The sequence below is a fragment of the Egretta garzetta genome, unplaced genomic scaffold, assembly GCF_000687185.1.
Source record: "Egretta garzetta isolate BGI_Z169 unplaced genomic scaffold, ASM68718v1 scaffold79, whole genome shotgun sequence".
Taxonomy (NCBI): Eukaryota; Metazoa; Chordata; class Aves; order Pelecaniformes; family Ardeidae; genus Egretta; species Egretta garzetta.
Genome location: NW_009260791.1, coordinates 5,851,353 through 5,871,541, shown reverse-complemented (window position 1 = coordinate 5,871,541; position 20,189 = coordinate 5,851,353). Strand labels below are relative to the sequence as shown.

The 20,189-nt window shown below is 39.6% G+C and overlaps 1 protein-coding gene across 2 annotated transcripts in view; it reads left to right on the top strand.

Moving 5' to 3' along the window:
- Nucleotides 1-81: 81 nt before the first annotated feature.
- Nucleotides 82-20,189, top strand: part of PRORP (protein only RNase P catalytic subunit) — a 51,973-nt gene continuing 31,865 nt past the window's right edge. For both annotated transcript variants that reach the window (XM_035902001.1, XM_009646689.2), the window contains exons 1-4: nucleotides 82-397; nucleotides 487-1,905; nucleotides 4,016-4,063; nucleotides 9,070-9,202. In XM_035902001.1, coding sequence (XP_035757894.1) covers nucleotides 905-1,905; nucleotides 4,016-4,063; nucleotides 9,070-9,202 — 1,182 coding nt within the window. In that variant the 5' untranslated portion in view covers nucleotides 82-397; nucleotides 487-904. The remainder of the gene's footprint in view (nucleotides 398-486; nucleotides 1,906-4,015; nucleotides 4,064-9,069; nucleotides 9,203-20,189) is intronic.

The following is a 20,189-nucleotide window of genomic DNA, read 5'->3' as shown; positions in this document are numbered from 1 at the left end:
GAGAGAGAGAGGGGTTTTCCCAGCAGGCAGCGCGCTGCTAGGGCCGGGCCGCTCTGCACGCTGGGAGTTGTAGTGCCCGGGGCCGCGGCCGGGCCGGGCCCCGAGCGAAGGATGTGAGGCCTGGCGGGGCCCTCCTCATGAGCCGCACCAGCTGCCTGCCCGTCTGCCGATCGTCCTCCCGATATTTACGTTTATAACCTAACGTTTACGTGGGATTTCGCTGTAATTACTGCCAGTGGTGTTGCTCTGCCTCTTGGGCAGCGGCATTGCCAAGGATTGCCGGTTGGGGAAACAAACGGAAGTTTGTCACAGGTTGAAAGGTGTGAGGGAACCAGCGTAGGAATCCCGTGCTGGGACTGAGGGATCTGATGGGGATTCCTGACCTGAAGTTGTCGAGGTACCTTGAACTTTGTGTTTGCTAGCATGCAAATGTGACAGAAGAGCATGGAGCAGGTCATGATGTTGTGATGTTACTTTTATTTTTAGGAAGCGTTCTGACTCAACTTGGATAAAGGCAGGAAGAAAAAAACCTGTGCTTTTTGCCTAACTGCATCAGAGTTGCCTGTCTGCTTACAACACACTCAGTACTCATCTTTACAGTGGCCAACAAACAGAAATTATAAGCTGCAAACCTGCAAAGCATCTTCTCTAGGAAGAAAGATAACTGCATTATGGATGGGTGTTCTCACAGTCTAAATTACTGATTTTTGTGAAAGAAGATTTTACCATTTTTTATTTTCATAAGAGGCAGAAAGGACTCATAGAACAAGCATTTTGAAACTGAAGCTTATACAGCTTGACAGCCCTTGGACTTTTATGATAAATGACCCCATGCAAACTGCATTTTCCAGTTTATAACTTTGTTAGATACAGTGAGCTAACAGTGAGATAATTCCTTCTTGTAATGGCACTCTTTTCTCAAACTAGTCAACGGGGTTTTCAGGCTTTGCTATGGAAATGTTGTATGTTCTGGCCTGCTCCAAGATGCCAGCAACTGTCTGCTGTCTCTTTCAACATCCCCAACAGGGAAAAGGTTAACTACCTCAGTTTTATGACATCTTCCAGCACTGCATTACCAGTGGATCCCAAAGGAACTGATGTCCTTCCTACCAAGAAAAGGTCTAAAATTGATTACAAAGAAGAAAAAGGATGGGATGAGGAGACTAAAGAAATATCTGAAGGGAAAGTCCATTTTTCTTCCTCTGTTGAAGCTCCGAAGAAACAGTTAATGAGTCAAGTTCTGTCAAGGCGTAAGTTTGCCAACATACAGCCTCCAGAAAAACCTTTGCAGGCTGAGGAATGGAACAGGCTGAGGGAAAGCTTTCAGTCACCTGGAATATTTGAAGAAGTGATGTTTAACAGTATGGTCAGGTGCAACAGCCCCATTGATGTGGCTAAGTCCTTGCTGACCCATGTGGCAAAGAGTAATGGTGACATTGCATATAATTTGTTGGTCAAATATCTGGCATTGTGTGTCCAGCAGGGGCAGACTTCAGAAATTCGTGATGTGTATGATGTAATGAAAAACAGATTTAAGATTTTAGAAAGTGGAGCTTACAACCTTTTTATCAGGGGGCTGAGTAATTCAGATCAATGGAGAATGGCCTTAACTCTTTTGGAAGAAGTAAAAAAGATTATGATTCCCTCAAGGACAAACTATGAATCCTGTATCAAAGCAGCCAGCCGTCACCAAGAAATGAACCTCGCATTTGAACTTTACCGTGAAATGTTGGCTAAGGATTTGGTCCCAACCTTGGATGTCCTGCAGGCCTTTTTTGACTTCAGCAGGGGTATGAAAGGTGCTGAGTTACAAAAAGAGCTGTTTGGTATCCTCTTATATTTGAGAGAGAACCGAATATACCCTCACAAAACATTTATGCAAAGTATAAAGCTATGGTTTGAAAGGTAAATATTTTTTCAATAGCAAGCTCCAGTTCATGAGCGTGGGATTCAGTTTATTCCACAGATCAGCTCTTAAGATCCCTCACATCTCATTTTGGTTGTTGCTTCTCCATGAGAGACGTATTGTCATGAAAAGATGCGTCTTATTTTTGCTCCCGAATTGTGTAGAAGTATAAAATTCTTACTGATTTCACCTTTTCTTGGAAGATTTTAGCTGTTAAATATTATTCCTTAGTACAGAAAGTAGGAAACTGTCATGGGTCATGGCTGTCCAAAATATCTGACTTCATCTTTTTCTGGGATTGGTACATAAGGAATATTGACATGTATGAGGGTCTTCCCTACAATTTATCGGAGTGTAGAAGTAGTAAGGTATTTGAAAATTAGATATTTTCTCTCTTTAAAGGAAAGAGGCAGCAAATTTAGCATAGGTTAAATGAAGATTAAGTGTTGACTTGGTATAGGAGAGGAATAGTCTTAATAGGAGGCTCTTTGTTTTAGCACAGTATTTAGCAGGCCATGCAGTTTGTGTTCATGAGTAACGGTGGTCAGACTCCACAAATTACAGCTAGTTACGCTGGGCTTGCACAGCATAGTTCACCTGGGCCCATTGCATATTAGACATGCTGTTGTATGTGAGCCCATCTATGACTTTTTTTTTTTAACTGTTGGCTTTGGTTTACATGAGCTACACAGCAGCTTTACAAGTTAGTCTTCCTGGATTGAAAATATGGCTGTGGGAATGCACTATCACTATTAGAATGGTTTATACTGCTGTCCCCTAGCTATTTTCTTTCCTTGGAACAGCTAGGGAACAGACAGAGTAGGCTTCAGTTGAGATGAACTGGTTTAGTGGGTGAAAATCTGTCATGGGGTGCTATTTTCCCAGTGAGTAGAGAAAGACCTGTAGGCGTGTGCTGCATGCTCAGGAAACTCAGCATGATAAAAAGTCCTTGGCAAGGACTGCAGGGGTAGTGAGTATGTTGAAGAGCTGTGTATTGCCTGTACATAATGGCAAACCAGTGCTGCAGGCTGAAGCTGGGCAAACTCCTGTTTGTATCTTTAATACTGTGTTTGACTGTTAGAACAATTAATGAAAGATTGTGGTAGGTTCATGTTTCAAGATCGATGCTGGGTGTTTTCCTAAAGGAAGTAGCATTTCAAACGTGAAGAAGAAACTAAATCCATAGTAGAGGGATGAAACTAGGTGATCAGTTACCCATCTGGTTTTTTATCTGTGAACCTGTACAAAATGCTCAGTTTTACCTGTCCATTCCAATTGCTAGTGCTAAACTTGTGTATTCTGGTGGTTGAAAACAAATGAGCAGCTTACGCAGAATTCCCACAAAGAAATAGAATCTGATAACTTGTAGCACTGTTAGGCTTGCAAAAACGATGCAGATTGGGAGGTAACTTGTGCTGACGAAAGAAACTGATGGTGCAGTAAGCACAGAAGTGAGCTCTGTGACTGTAACTAAATAGGTGTTAGTTTTTAAAAATGATTTTTCTGAAGAGCAGACCAGAGCTGACTTCTAGTAGTGAGTAAAGCCAGATTCAATACAGAGATCTGAGTGTGCAACAAAGAATCACGGTATTTTCTGTTGCCTGTTTTCTTTGTAGAATAAACTAAAAAATCACCATATGTCAGCATAAGAAATGGGAAAGGAGAGCAAAAGCAGGACAGTTATTCCAAAGCCCAATGCAGCATTTTGGTTTGAGCATATCTTTCTTAATCTCTGCAGAATGACATCTGCATAGAACTCTTGATTCCTGCTTTCCCATCTGATTTCTGAGGTGCTTTATGAATGTGTAGGGCAGCAACTTAAAAATTGTTAGTATAGCCTGGTTATTAGTATGGTTCTTAATATCTGGGGACAAGGTAAACTGGGGAGTTTGGTCGTGTTAGTTCTCTGAATGTTGTTAAATGCTGGTTCTTTATATAATATTTTCAGGCATTGCTAAATTATATATGAATCTTTATGATTTCTTTGCAGGGTAGATGATTGGTCTTTTTCTAAATACTGAAAAAAATAGAATATTCTTTATCTGTAATTTAGGTATTGTTAAATAAGAATCTAATGTTTTTATTTATCTTTCCCTGTGTACATATTAGTATACCAGGAGAGAACTGGAGAGGACACCTGACCAGCATTAAAGGCAGGTAATTACAACATTTTATTTAAAAGTGAGATGTTGTCTTTGATTATTCTATCTTGAACTCTTCTTTCATAATTGTAAAAAATAGCTTTCCTTATACAAGAAAATATTTTAATCCTTGGGAATATGAACCTTTGTTGTGTACATACGATTTCCCAAACTCCAGTTTCCAACTCATTCTTGTGCATCAAATAAGACCCAGTATGCACAGTTGGAAAGGAGTTAGACTAAGCAGAGCCAGGACAGAAAAACACGGAGAAAAGTAAGAGCTGCCATCCTACCAAGTGGCTTGTTTGTTTACTGTTTAGGAATTAAAGATGTACTTTTTTGATTGGCTTTATGATACCATTGTTTAACAGGATATTTAAGAGAGCAGCTTTGGTGTGTAAATGGATGTCTTCTTGAAAACTGATACTATTTATATGCTGTAGTTAATTTGTAGAGATGGAAGGGTTCTCCCTTCCCACCTGATTTTCATTGAAGGCAAAATGATACTCTTGGTAGGTTTTCACAGGGATAACTTGGGTATGTGTTTATATTACAGCACAGTATTCTTAATATCTGTAAATTCCTATTTTAAATGTTATTCTATTTGAAACCTAGTTCTGTGGTTTTGTAGCAATTTGGCAACTATAAATGTATTAATTATAAGAATATCTCCAGTGGATTATGGGGTTTCTTGGTGGTTTATAAAAATACAATGTGTTGCATACTCTGAAGTAAAAGCACATGTAGAGTCTGCTGCTTTTGAAGCCCCTGAAAGAACAGCGTATCTCCCTGTCCTAAGAGTAGGGTTTGTTCACTGTAAAATGGATTATTATTATGTATGACTGTGTGTATTACTATACTGTATTATGATAATTCACCAAATTCTAGGCAGCCTTTCTCAGCCTTTAGAGTTTTAAAATTCTACAGTTGATAGTTTTGGTTAAGAGGTAGCTTGTTATACTGTCTGTAAGCTCTGTTACAGACTTTGAGAGCTAAACTAACTTCGATGACCTCACATTTTGTCATGGAATAAGAATCTGTGAACAAAGTGGTGACAAGGTGCTATATTATAGTTATGTTGTCATAACTGTATGAACACTTTTTATCTTGAAATTAAGAAATTTAGGGTAGCCTACTGGGGTAAGTATTTGAATAAAATTAAAATGGTTTCAAGGAAAGAAAATAATAGTTTTGTTGTGTTTAAATTAAATGGTTGCTGACAGAAAAGATCCTTAGGATTTAAGAAAGCAAGAAAAAAAAGTTTGTTGGTTTTGTTATGTTTTTTGTGAAGGTTTTTTTTTTGTCCTAATCATAAAGGACAAAGCCCTTAAAGTACTTCTGAAACTCAGGTGGTGATTGTTATTAGACTCATCTCTGCTGTCAGCTAACTGATGTCTTAAAACATGAGTCTTGATGTAAAAAGTCCAGAAGAACTACTTTTTCCTAAACTGAGTTTGACAATTTAATAGGCTTATTCATAGGTTATTCTGATTTTGTATAAATACTGGCAGTTATATCTAAGGTGGTCATATCCGGGTTATTTACTTCTTTCTCTAGCACTGAGCTCCTAGTTTCTTTGAACTGTGATAGTCAGAAGCTTGACCCCTCTGCAAACAAATCTGGAAGTTTGGTGACTACTTTAATTTGAGAGTTACAAAAGCTTTGGATGTGCAAGGTCAGCTACAGAAAGCTGCATCTTAGGTTTTTTGAACCTGCATTCAAGTCACTGGAGTGTGTCTGATTCACACTTGATACGTAGGTGCCATGATACTCCAAATCTGTCTCAAAAAAGTAGTCCCTCAAAAAAGTAGTCAAATGGTCATTTAGCTGTAAGGACAGCTATATAGCCTACAGAGGTGAAAGCCTTCTGTGTGGGAGTTTCTTGACATGAAATCCTAAAATAATCAATGAGAAGCTACAAAAATTGCAAGGTAATTTTAAAGGCATGGTTGCAAAAAAGCAGCAGTTAGACTAAGGGTCCAGTCTTGCAAGATGCTGTGTGTTTCTTGTGCCTGTTTTGCCCCTGCTTCCTTTGGGAATCCATATTGAGAATTCACAAGAAGAAACTGGCTTCAGGAGCTTTGGTTGTTGATAGGTGATCAGGGTGCGTTGATTTTTTGGAGTGTGGGGAGTTGTTTTTCCCCAAGTAATCTGAAAGTGGTAGTTGCAGAAGGATCCAAGTTAACTATGGGACATAGTTAACTTTAAGCTTGATGATTTTGAAAAAAACTCTCATGACAGTTCGTTAAGCCTTTCTTCTCTGTTGCCAGGCTGTGAAGTTCCTTAATGCAATTAGATGTATTTAATGGTAACTTTACAGCTACATGAACAGCCAGTCTCATTGTTTATATTAGTACGTAGGCTAAGCCTGCAGTGGCCACAATGGGTTGAGCAACTGGAGTGTATTGTTTGTATGCAGCAGTGAATGTCCATTGTTGGGATTCCATGCGTAACTTTTTTTATTCAGTAAATGCACTGTCAGCATGGCAATTAATGCAATCTTGGCATATGTTATGTGTATTAATGTATACTAGACATCAGGTCCGAGAATTTAACATTTCTGATTGCCTTGGGTTTAGAAAATTACAATGACATAACTTTGGCATGTCTAGGGTATCTCTGTGGAGACAGCCAGGGGAGAATAACTTGTTCCATTTTAACACTTAAAGCTCAAGTCCTACGATTCAGTTCTGAGATGGTGCTTGTGAAAATAAGATATTTACATGGATTTAGAGAAGAATGGTTACTCCTTCAGTTGAAACTATGTCCAGCTGGCTGAATATAGGCTTCTGAACAGAGCATGGTAGAAAGAAAAAATGTGAAACATCAACAACATATCCTGCATATAAGAGAAGCTTATGTGGGAGGAAGTGGCATTGTTTGTCAGCCAGGAAGAACCAAAGACACATTCAGACTAAGCGTCATTTAATTGCCTGCTGTAGAAGCTACCAGATTCTCCTTAATTTCTTGGTACCGTGACTGGAGTGTCCAGTCTGGTGATGAAGATGCAAGCTGGATCGCATGTCTAATATTCTTGGCAGAAGTGCTTGAGAACAGACCTGACTGACTGTGAATTTCCTTAGTGTATGTTAATGTCCTATCTGACCATTTCTTTTTCCTTTTTCTTGTAGTTATTAAAGAGTTAAGGCTAGATGTTAAAAAAGGTGTTTGTTCTTTCTCTCAATATATAGTTCTGTGGGATCATGCAAAAACTCAGAGGTGGCTGCAGAAGTTAGGCCTGTCTCGTCTTGCATCTTGGAATTATGTGTGTGCTGTGCTAGCAGGCTGTAGGAACAAAAACCCAACTCATAACAGTTGACATGATTCTCTTAGTTGTGGTTTATTTTGATGGCTTTTCCCAGTGCTGGGGAGTTTTTGCAGCATTAGGTTGGTTAGAAAAATAGTTGGGCCTCTTGGCTGGCATGGATCAGTGTGTTCTCTGTAGTGTTGCCTCACTCGTGCTGTTCTGGAAAATTTTTCAGGATCTGCTATGACATGCTAGCACTCTTCTTGAGGAAACTAAAGAGTTTGAGGTGTGTTTTTTCTCATCCCCTGTTGTTCTGTTCTGTAATATTTTTTTTTAATGATGGATTTTCAGTCTCTTTGGTCTTTTAGTACTGAAAACATGCATGAACATATCAGTGGAGAGTTCTTGTCTGTGTCAGAGACAAAACAACATATGATTTGGGATTTGCAGAACCATGATTGTTACCGCAGCTGCTGGCCCTGCAATGGGGAAACTAAAAGTACTGAGGAGTGGACAATGTGAATGACAAAGAAAATGGTCCCAGTGCTGCACACAGTCATACAGTCACTGACACAGCTGTGCATCATGGAGTGGTGTTTCTGGCTCTGGGAAATGAACACTAAATGATGGCATTGGTTGACTGTAGCCACAGAGCTTTTTAATCTGCAAAGTTTCTTAGCAATGAAGAAACAAGTAGTGATTAGTTGCCAGGAGATAGCAATGTAAAGCTGTTTTCTGTTTGGGTGCAGTCAGCCTGATATTAGAAAATCTCTGGTGGAATTGGGCATTGTACAGACATGCAGTGCCAGTGTGATTTAGTATTGCTGAGGGCTTTCAAAGCAAACCGTACTGCTGTTTTAGTCACATTCTGCTCTTGGTCTGTTCACTTTGACCACCTTAGAGAGAACGTTGGAACAAACAGTCTTGGCCTAGAAATAAGAAGTCTGCTATCAAAGGACAAGTGGCACAAAGAAGGCAGTCTTGCTCATTGTTTTCTTTTCCAACCACACACCAGATTTATGTTACCTTTTCTTTCTTTCTTTTTTTTTGGGGGGTGGGGTGGGGGCAGGTATTCCTATACCTATGACAGGTTTGGTTATTCCAAACCTTGATAAACTGGGCACAGATAGCTTAGCTTTTTTAGTAGGAACAGGCAGTGGCGCAATGGTGGAGGATTTCAGTGGTGCGTTTTCTTGTTGTTACACTTTGGAATGGATTTATAGCTGGACCAGGGCTCTGTGGCCTGCCTGCTAGCTTCGACTAGTATGCTTGTAGCTACTTCCTATGTTTTGGTCCAGCCAGTACAAGTGCATCACCTTCCCACATTGAGATCTGGGCTGTATGTATCTGTGGTGATTTTCCTATGTAGTAGGGAAACTTGTAACTACTAGAGACTTGGAAATTTGTGGTAAAGCTGGTATCAAACTTTTATTTCTCAAGGCCTAAACAAATGCTGGTGAATATTTAAATACTCTTTTTTTTTTTTTTTCCCCCATGCTCTCGTGCAGAGTTTTAGTCCTAAATCATCAACCATCTCTAGAATTAAATCTTTGATCCCGATTGCACTAAATCACATGAAAATATTTCTAGTGACTTTAGTAGGTTTTGGATGCATCCCAGAAAGAGTACAACTAATTTTCTGATGATTGTACTGTGTTGGAGTTCTTGTAAAGAATTGTGCTCATACACAGACACCCAGTAAATTAGTAAGATTTAAGGCGTTTCTTATTTAAAAGCTTTTATCTTTTCATTTTCTTGTTTCACTGTTATTACAGCGGACAGTGCCCAGTTTGCAACCATCAGTTGGAGGATAGTGACCTCACCGAAGAGGAATATAATAATCTCAGAGAAAGAATAATAAGTGATGTAATACATGGAACTGACACTTTCAGAAAGACAAGCCCACAGGTAGGTCTTGCATGCTGTCAGGTTCATTGGCTAGGGGGGTAATATACAATTAATGTTCAAGTACTCTGAAAACACCAAAAAGATTTTTTTCTTTGCTCTAAACTTCAATAGGCCATTAGATACTGAAGTATCTTATGTATCTTTTTCAGTTGCATTTATAAAATAGGTCTAAATCTTGACCTCTTTCCTATTGTCTTAGTTCTTACATTTTCAGTCAGCTGTTAATGGATACTGACATAATTAAAGTGTAATTTTTTTTTTACATTAAAAAAACCAAAAGGTGTGGAAATCTTGTAATACTTCAAAAGCTAAATTCTAAATATGGAATAAAGCCCAGTAACCAGAACAAAATAAGACATCTAGTATTTTGAGCTTGCAAAAAAGTAGAAGTCCTAGTGTTTCTTTAAGTTCAGTATCATATCTGACGCTTACATTTATGTGCTGAATATTTGATTGTTCAGTTGGGCAGCTGTTTGCCAGAAACAATAAAGAACCAGTTACCATTTTGTTCAACTCTCACAACCCACCAACCAACCAACTACCCTTCAATTTTAAAGATATGCTTTTGTACTTATAATTACAGTATGCATCAGGAGTATAGAGCTTTTCAAAGGTCACTGGAAACATATGAGAGGGCATAATTCCCAGACACTATAATAAATTGAAATTCTGCTTCTTACTCGTTTTGTGTGGAGGTTAGTGGTTCAGCGATGTGATACGGAATGAAACTGACCTCCTCTAGGTGGAGCCCACGCCACATCTCAGGGCCGTTTCGCTTTACCTGTATTAAGTATTGATGTCATTTTGCTGCAGCTGGCACCTCAGTTCTGCACCTGTTCTGAAAATATGGAAGAGGGCACAGGGTTTAATTCTTCAGGCTTTCCGCAGACACAGACATTGCGCTTGTGTAACACTTACAGAAACTTGAAACTGTGTTGGGGTGCTTGCAGTAAATGCAGCCTACTGTTCAGACATTAATTTCCACACAGATTTTCTCCTCGTTTCATGGCTTTTGGCTGAGCTAGCTGTGACTTTTACAGAGAATTAAAATTATCCTTAAAAATGCAGCAATAATTTTAAGTATTTAATGGCTACTGGTGTTCTATATTATAAGATAAACAAAAGGATGTATTGCACACTGTACAACTAACTATCTGTTCTGTAAAAGCCTTTGTGAAAATTATGGTTGAGGTTGGTTTATTAAAGAAGGCAACAACAACAAAGCTATTAATTCCTTAACCAGTAAACTGTCTAGCCTGTGAAGTTTCATTTCTCTTCTGTGTGGTGACTGCTGGCTTGAAAATTTCAAATTTGTCAAATACAGAGGGCTAGATTAGCAGTACCAGTTTGAAGGTGGGGAGGTTTAGGAAAGACGTTCTGGGTAACAGGACATTCACGCCCAAGCTGAGCAGTAGTGGAAATGATGTTCCCCCTGTTTGAGAACTTGATTGATCAAATTAGTGCAATCTAATGAAGCAAAGACTTAATACGCTATTTTAAGTTTTAATGCCAGTAGATTTTGTTAGTCTGTGTGATAGCTGAAATTCCATCATTTACGACTGTGGGGCCACCCACTTGCTAGTTCCAAGTTGACCATGTTCCAGTTCCCTACTAGCAGGCAGTCACCAGGAGGCTGAATGGAGATCAACTCTGTGTTTACTGTTGGCCGTAAAGCTTGAAGTCTGCTCCCTCAGTGAATTTTGAGCATGGATGTGGTGATGTGTCAGACAGGTTTCCAAAAATAAATTTGGGACTTTTTAGTTGCCCTTGTGCTGTGAAAGCAGATGTGATGAAAATACGGTGCCCATTTTAGGTATGCCAGACTGTGTGACTTCTCCTGCAGCCAGGGTTTTCCAGAGGGGAAACTAGGTGAAGAGGCTGAAAATAGGATGTAAGCAAGTGTATCTCAGAGGGGGATTTCCATTTTCCAGTCAGTCACTTTTTTGTAGTAGCCACAATTCAAATAGAAAACATTTTAGCTTTCTATTCCTTCTTTTATCCTAACTAGTTTTCTTCAGTGCATCTGTGTTTCTTGCAGTGAAATAATTATTCAGGGAAACGGTTTGAGTTGCTTTGAGCTCTAAGCACTTTTTTTCCAACAATGTTTCAAATTGAATATGTAATGCATTTGGAATTTTTTTTTTTTTCCACTGAGGGATAGTATTTTGTCTTACTTTTGCAACAGCATCATTGCTTTATTTGATTTTATTTCTCTCACTTAAGAATAAATGCAATCAGTAGAAAATTAGGAGCAAATATTTGGTTTGTGGAGGATCCCCCAAAAGTAGTCTGTTGTGCTGTGATTAAAAAAAAAATCTCTTGTAATTAGTTTTAGGAAATAAAATCAAACAACTTCAGTTTGTACATCAAAATGGTAGTGAATACTATTTACAAATATGTTGGAAAGATGGCTTGCATGAATTACAAAACTGATTATCTGTGATACCTGTTGCACATTAAAAATAGACATCGATTCAGATCTTTATGCACAACTACTGAAAGGTCTGTTACAATGTCATGCAATAATCTAATATAGTGAGCTGCAACCTTGCAGGCTGCTGTAGAAAAAACCCAATTGTAACAAGACTGTCACCTTTTGTACCAATGTCTGTATGATGTTTTCAGTCAGATGCCTGTTTACTCTGGCTGCGTTTAATTGGGAGCTATGCCATAGAGCCTGAGAGGCAGAATCAACTTTTACTGTGATGACTTTCATGTCGCAGGTGCTCCCAGGTGTTTCTCTCAAATACGCAAATGCAGTAATTTCATTCCCTTCGTGGCTGCTTCGTAGCCCTGATAAGCCTGAAAGGACAGTTGTGCAGGGGGAAGGAAGCACATGGGAGATGTGTATGTGCTGTCAAGAAGGCAGGAGGAGATGGGTTTGTGGGCACGTAAAGTCCCCACAGTAGATCCGGGCTAAGTGTGTAAAGGGGTTTTACGTATTCTTCTAGCATATAAGAGACTGGAGGGGGGAGAGGAAGTGACCCATTCATCTCAGTGTTATTTTTGCAACTGAATGAGGTTTTGCTGTCTCCAAGGAGCCTTGAAAATAAAGCTCTATATCTTACTTTTAGATTGATGCCTTTTCTTTTCTATAATGCTTTGGTTCTCCTGCATGTGCATGTTTCCCAACTCCATGATTTGCCCCACAGAGTCCTGTGTGATATATGTCAGTCCTGTTCTGAACGGAGTAGTTTACTACTTCCAAAACCCCTATGTACTCCAGACTCTTAAGAATAAAACTGTGTCTGACGCAGTCTGCCCTAACCCCGTCTGGCAGAGCCTTCACTCCTAACTTCCAGTGTGATCTTCTACCTGCTTTGTTGACTCTCAACTTGTGGTCAAGGTCAGCTAAATTTCCTGCACTTGAGCTGTTTCCAAGGTGAGCTACCCTTACCTGCCCTGAGGTGCCTGGGTGATTATGACTATCCATCTTGCACCTGGATATCATGTCGTCTTTGCCTGAGCTCAGGGAGAAAAAGAAGGCTAGTTAGGTCAGTTAGTTTAGAAGGCCAGTTAGGCCTGCCGTGTCTCCTGAGAAGGTCAGGGGCTGAAGAGGAGAAAACCCCTTCCCAGCAAAAAGCTGATATTGTAGGAGTGCAAAAATTTTGCATGTTGCTGAATGCTGCAAAGCCCCTTGCACTGGGATGGGGGCTGTTTGGGGCAGGAACAGTTCCTGTGGTTTCTTCTCAGGTGGGAATGACTGAAAGTCCTCTTTGTCAGTTCTGTGGCAGGGTGGGTCACTCTGCTAGGGTTCGGTTTAAAATGACAGTACTTGGATTCAGAGCTAGCTTCTGCAAGAACTGTACTGGCAGGATGAAAATCCTGGTGGTGCTAGCATGCGTTGAAAGCTTTCTGTTAGTTCTAGAGAGGGATATAGAGCTCTAGTGGTGAGCTGTAGTTAGGGTTAGGATTAGGGCAAAGCCTAGGTTTCAAGACGGTAGAGATTTCTGAGCTTGCTTTCTTTTTCCTGCTTTTCTTCTTTTTTTTTCTTTTCTTTTTTTTTTCCTTCCTTCCTCTCCTCGAGGAGGCCCAAGAGTAGGATGAATGCTGAGGTTGGGTTACATGAGCCAAGTTATGACTAATTTTTGGATGGGTATGAGTTACTGGGTTGTAGGTAGGCTGGGGTTTCAGGATGGCAAGGATGGAAGAACCTGTTACTGCTGAATCTAGAAGGTCTTAAAAGTGTGGTGTTTGAGGATTAGTGTTTTGGATGGCAGGTGCTGGAGAACTTGAGATACTGTTGGAGTCTTACATTCTTTAGGACTGAGTGATAGCTAATGCTGGTGGAGATGAATGGTTTATTGGTAGCCTTTTGGGTACATGTTGGTGTACATGGATAAGACTAGGGTAAGAGTTGGTATTTGGGAGTTAAAATACTTGAAGCACTCGCTTAATACAGCTGTGGTTAGGCCATAGCATTAAATTAAAGGTGGCATCAGTAAGGACAAATGTGTTATCTAGTCTGCAGCAACATTGATCAAAAAACTTGCTTATAGCTGTTGTTTGATTATAGGATGGCCAGTGCTGAACAATTTAATTCTACAGGTTTTTCAGAATAGCAAATTGATGACTAAGCCCATTGTTGTCTTGTGGCTAATTTTTAGTTATGGGAAGGATATGGTCACTAGCTTGTAGATAAGGATAGGGTTAGAATTGCAATTAGAATTAAATACACTGAGACTAAGCTTGAAGACTCCTGGATCATGAAGATGTGCAGTCATAGGTCTACGGAAACCTACAAAGATGAGACAACATTTGCAGAGAGGGTTGAACAGTGCTTTGGTTTTTTTTTCAGATCTCTGCTAAACATGGGCCACTGGACTTGGTCAGGATAGGGTTAGTATTCAGCAGGGCAGAAACCTGCATTGCCTTAAGAGCCAGGTTTGCTGCTAGATCTTGTAACATCCACAAGGATAGAGGAGAGCTTGTCTGAGTGGGGCTCAGGATTACCTGTGGGTTTGTTTCAGTTGCAGTGTTTTGGCTAGAACTAGAGTCAGCTGGGTGTTAGAGAGAACGCTAGCCTCAGAGCTTGATCCACTACTCAGTCTTGTAGGTCTAGGAAGCACAGAAGAAAGACAGGTAGAGTGCTCGTAGTCTGAGAGCACTGCAGCCCGAGCAGCAGCCCTTATCCTGCTTACTTTCTGTCCTTCTGCCTCCATTTAATTCGGGGTAGATGTTACGATCTTCTTGTGATAAGATCTGCTAGAGGGGAGGGAACTTCTGGGAGGAAGGAAAAGAAGGGGACGAGGGGAGGTTGAATGTGAAATGGGTGGTGAGAGACAAAGGCAGTTGGAATTTTTCTAAGGTTTCTCTTGCATCTTCCCTTACCCCAGAGGCTCCTGATATTGGAAGCAAACAGAAGCACAGAGAGGCTTTTGGCAAGAGGATAAAAGACTTACCTGCTTCCTCAGCAGCAAGAAATAGATCTAGATGAAAACATTATAAATTCAGCGCATATTTTTTTCCCTCAATTACCTCAGCGTTAGAGAATCTTTCTTGGGGGTGGGTCAGATCTTCTGGGGTGGTCCACAGTCCTCCTTTTCTTGATTCATATAGCAAGGAATGAGTTGGGATTTTGTTCGGGTCACTTAGTGTCCTTTGCTGTCAAATGTTTATGCAGCAAAATTAGGCCACCCTGCAGCACAAGAATGGTCCTTTCTTCCCATCCACTGTCTAAACCTGTTTCGTTGTAGTCGACAGTCTTTTTAAACTACTATTTTGTCACCTCTGTATCTGGAAATTCTCCTAACATGATACATTCTTCATAGTCCAGTTAGTGCAATCAAGTAAGGAAAATATCTGGTTCTGATCTTTTTTTTTTTTTTAAACACCATTTGCTTGGTTAATATACAGTTGCTAACCTTGTTTCCACTGTATATCATCTGAAGATCTTGCTAAGCAAAATACAAACATGGTTTGCAGATGCAGTGATTTTTCTCAGGTCTGTATCTTCCTTACATTAGCTAGAACATATAAGAAGAAATAGAGAGAAATAGAAGAAATTGAAGAATTTCACCAAGGTTTAAGAATGGCATACCTTGGCAAGGTATTTCTTTTTTCCTGTTCATTAGGTGATCACAGAGGCAGACAGGACCATAAACATGAAGTCAGAACAATAACTTTGAACTAAATACTTTAATCTGAATTATCTGAGTAGCTGATTTTTAAGGAGATTACTTTATCAGGAACCTCTTGGACACACCAGTCCTTTACTTGCAGCTCATGCATTCCTCTAAGTAGGATCTTGAGACATGTTTACGTAATGCAGACTGCATACACTGCCATACTCTTTTTAAGTGTTCACTGTCTCTGAATATTGCTAAGTTCTGTGATAATACTTCTAAAGTAAAATTAGTGTGAGCACATGTTGATTTAAGATACTTGGAAATGTTACCTCTTGGAACTTAAGCATTGTCGGATGGTCATTTACCATTTGGTCCTTTGGTTCATTACCAAAGGTCCTTCTAAGTTGAGGACCTGGTCTCTAGCTGTGGTCAAAGACAGATTCTTCTAATGCTGTAGAGGCCTATGTGGAACTGTCTAATATAGGGCTTCATTATGATTTATGATAATCACAATCATAGTTATAATAATTCCATGTTCTCTATCCAATGCCTTATCTCTTAGGATTTGACTACATTTGTTTTAGAACGTCAGCAATTTGAGCAGACGTTTTCATTAGACTGTGATGATCATTTAAGTTGATACAGTTCCTCCAGAAATCTGTAAAGTGTAAGTGCACTTTCTTCCCATATTATGTATTGTTTCATCTTTCTGATGCTACATGTAATTTGGTTTTGTATTTGTCATTGGTTTGGCTTCTTCTGTGCCATCCCCTTTCCTAAATACCTGTAATATATTTAATTATATATGGTAATTAGTACAGAACTTTGAAAGATGCTGCTAACTTTTTAGCATGACCCTTTGTTTTTTCTTTTCTGCCTTTTTTAATGCTGTAACTAGTTTAGTGGTTTAGTATCTTGTTATGAAGTCTTGTGTCAGGTTTTTTTGAAAATCTAATTAGTGCCATCTGGTTCTATTTTACCTACTTTTGCCTGACACAAGGAAAGAATTTTGAGAGATACTCTTTTACAAAAGGTGTGCACATTAAACTTTACCAGATCGTATTATTCCAGAGGGTTTGCACAATTTTTACTAATCACTTCAACCATATCACAGTGTACAGATGCTGGGTGCATAGGTTTATAATTCTCTGGATTCTTTCTAGAAATATTAAAATAGGGGTAGAACATGTGGTGCCATTCAGTCCTCCAGAACAGTTGCTGTTTCTCTTGAGATTGCAAATATTAGTTAGCATAAGCATTTGGTAGCAATGTGATTTTTAAACTAGCATAACTAGCCTTACCACCCTGCCAGCTGTTCATTCCTGCCCCCTTTGGCCTCTGCAAGCGTGCCAGGAAACAAGAGTGCACAGCCACATGGTAAGCAGGGCACAAACCTAGATGACAAAATAATGTTTTGTTTTCTTGTGGGTGTTTTTTCAGCTAGATCAGTTCTTCATTCAGATTTGTGTCAAACATTTGTACCAGTGTAGCAGAGAAAGCAGCATGGAGGTATATCCAGCTGGCTGATATTCATGTAGAATTTTTTACACATGAATATTATGGACTGTCTGTAAGTAGGTACTGGTCTGCCTCACTTACTTGGGACGCTGTCTTTTCTATGAAGTTCATGATGCATTGTTTTTTTTATTATTCCACTGTCTGTCTATAATGCCCGCTTTACATTGTATTTAAGCATTCAAGTCAATCTCTTCCTGGTTTAGCATTCTGTTAGGTGGTTTGCCCTACGATGAAAAGGTTCCAAAATAGTGTCTTTAATTCTGAAAGCACTGTGAATTCAAAATATTTCGGCCTTTGCAAGGTTGGTTTGTTTGTTTTAAAAGAAAGCTTGGTATAGTCTTGTACTTAGGATGCCAGCCTTGCAAAGATGAGGGCATTTTTCCACTGAGGACACCAGCAAAAACTACTTGTTGCTCACTCCCTCCATGTTAGGCGTGCTCAGGAGGGATGTTTCAGAAGTGCATTGCCTGCATTGTTGAGGTCCCAGTTTTGCATTGGCCTTGTGACTGACCCTCTGCTGTCTGATGTAGGCAGGCAGGCAAGAACAAGTCCTGTGACAGCACTGCCTGCTGTTGATGGAGGATTACAATCAGGCAGCACATCTTAGCCAGGTCATCAGTGCGCCTGTAAGTACCTTCCTGTTTGTGATGGTATCTCTGAAGGCTACAGCCACAGGAGTTTGTGACTCCTGGATTGTTTGTTAACTCTGGAAGCATGTAACAGAGGGCAAACAAATCATATGCAATCCAGAGTACATAGTGATACCATACACAATACTGAGAAAAGCCTTCCTGCTTGTAAGAGTTTGAAGGGGATTTCCAAGCTTTGAAACTGTGGGGGAAATATTCAAACCCTCCGGGCATAGCAACAAACAGATTTAAGAGTGCTCCAACAAGGCGCCTTAAAAAAAATTGGCTGGATTTCAGTTTGACAGCTGAATTTTATTTCTCACACTCTAATGCTCATTCCTGTGTTTTTCTTCTGATACCAAGAAACATTGCTGAAAACAAAGCAATCCCCATCACTTTGTATATTATGAAACTCTTAAATTAAAAGTGAATGTTTTCACTTCTCTAAAAGCTGCTCTTACGGTGTTGGAAAACACACTGTTTGATAACAAGGGTACAGTTACATAATACTTAAGTGCAGTATAATATTCTGTAAATTAGAATTTGCTTTTTCCTTGCACTTCAGTATATTGTCAATATGGAGAGGAGAAGCACTGCTTTTTCTGTTGTACAAAGCTTAAGCTATTGTGAATGCTTCGGGAAACAATATATGTTGAATACTGTAGTTTTGCACTTTTTAATTTGACTTTAGCGTCTCTCCACCATTTCTGCTGAGTGAGCATAAGCTTTTTGTTTAGAAGTGGTGACAAGCAGCCTTTTCTGCAGGGATTTTAATAGGTTTTGGTAAGGTGTTTTTTTTCCTTTTTTACCCTTTTTTTCAAATTCCATGTGTTGGCATGAACATAACAGCCTTTCTTGTATTTAAAAGTCCTGTGTGGATTTGCTCGTGTATCTCCTTTGTATGTTACATTACTTTGGTTTTTGGCATTTAGACCAGTAGACATTTTGGATTGTTGAAGAATTTGAGCAATACCATGATTATTATTTCTAGTTGCCAAAATATTTCCTGTTTAGACTTGAGGAGAAAAGTGCTCAAGTGATCTAACCTTTCTGTCATCTGAAACTTGTCATACCCTTCAATCTGTTACACACATTAAAATTATTTCAAAATACTCATTTGAATTACTCTCATTGCTCTTATCAAAGGACATGCTTGTTTAGCTATGTTTTCTTTGTTTTATCTTCAATTATAATGTTCATTTCTATGTTATCATATTTAACATAGTAAATCTGTAAATACTAATAAAGAATTCCCTCATTTTGGTTGTGCTTTGGAGGCTTGTAGTCTGTGCATGCATTGGTATTGGAAGAAAAACATACATTTCTGTTTATAAAGGTATTTATGGAAGTTGAAATAGTATTAATACTCTTACAGAAAAGTCCTGTTTTCAGATTTATTACTACTGCTATTTCAAATACTATTGGCTGTGTAAGCCAGCCTTTTGAAGTCTGCAGTCACACTTTTAAAAAAAATTATTTTTTAAATGAATGGTTTAAAATAGCAAAACCAATCTTTTTTCTTTGTTTGTTTTTCAAACAATCATTTCTATACTTCTGTTTTTTAAAAGCAACCTCTGTCTCTTGTTTTGCTGCAATACCCTAGGATGAGGGGTAAATCCCATAAAATGTTGTAGTTTCACAGTCCAGCCAGTTAGCATAGTCAGGGCTACCTGTGGGAAAAGGTAATCCCAGTAGTCTCACCTGCTACCAGTTGCGTTCTTATTCCATGTCCTGGCTGAATTTTCATGCCAGGACAAACCCCTGTGCTCTGACCTGAACCGGGGCACTGGTGCAGGCTAAAGGCTGTTACGTTGGCTCAGTTCACGTTGGCTCAGTTCATCCACTTCAGTCTTTCTCCTTGTGCCAACAAACGTGTGTGCGTAGGTAGAGGAGGGGGCAAGGCTAGGAATGAATGGCTGAGGGAAGGGAGAAGGTAGAAGCACCTCGTTCTCTGGCAGCACCAGTACACGCCAGTATAAAATGACGGTGAAATAACGCATGAATCATCCACCTGGTGTGGAATGCCAAAAAAATGCAAGACTGTTTTGTGCTTTTGCCCAGATATGAATGGATTTGAGCCACCCACATGCTAGTGGTTAAACAAAAAATTATTTTAAATGTCTTTAATTCTTCACATCAAGGTAAATTCCATCATGGGTTTGTTATGGCTGGCTCTACTTCCAAATCAATTTAGTCAGTGCGGTGTCCATTTCCTAAGATAAATTTTCTTAGTAGAAGATGCGGTGAATCATTTGTAACAGTTGTGTAGTTGGCATTCCCCTATTTTCCCAGCTAGGCAATGAATGAAATCGGGTGGTTTTTTTTAAATTCCCTTTTCTTTTGTACATGATGTGAAACAGGATATCACTGGAGCCTCCCCTGAGCACCCTGCTGCATTGGGCACATACTCCTGCTGTAGGGAGGCACGTTCCCGCAGCGCATGGGCTGCCGGGGGAAGGCTTGCAGGGAGGCAACAGCCTCCTACGCGTTAAGAGGGTCATGTCAATAAGCAGTGCTGAATGTGTTTTTAAAATTTTGTCCCTTCGGTTGCCAACTCTATTGAAATGAGGCTGAGTAGTGTTTCCAAGGCTGGGAGAATGGACTTTCCCTCATAACCTTTGTGAGATTAACCTAGTCAGAACAAGTTAGAAATCAGTGTAAGGTTTTCTCTGTTTGTTTTGGTGCTCTTGCTGAGACAGAGAGAGAGAGAGGTCTTTCGCTGCTTGTTGGCATGTTGAAGGGGTTCATCAGAAGTGCCCCTTGTCATGTTCA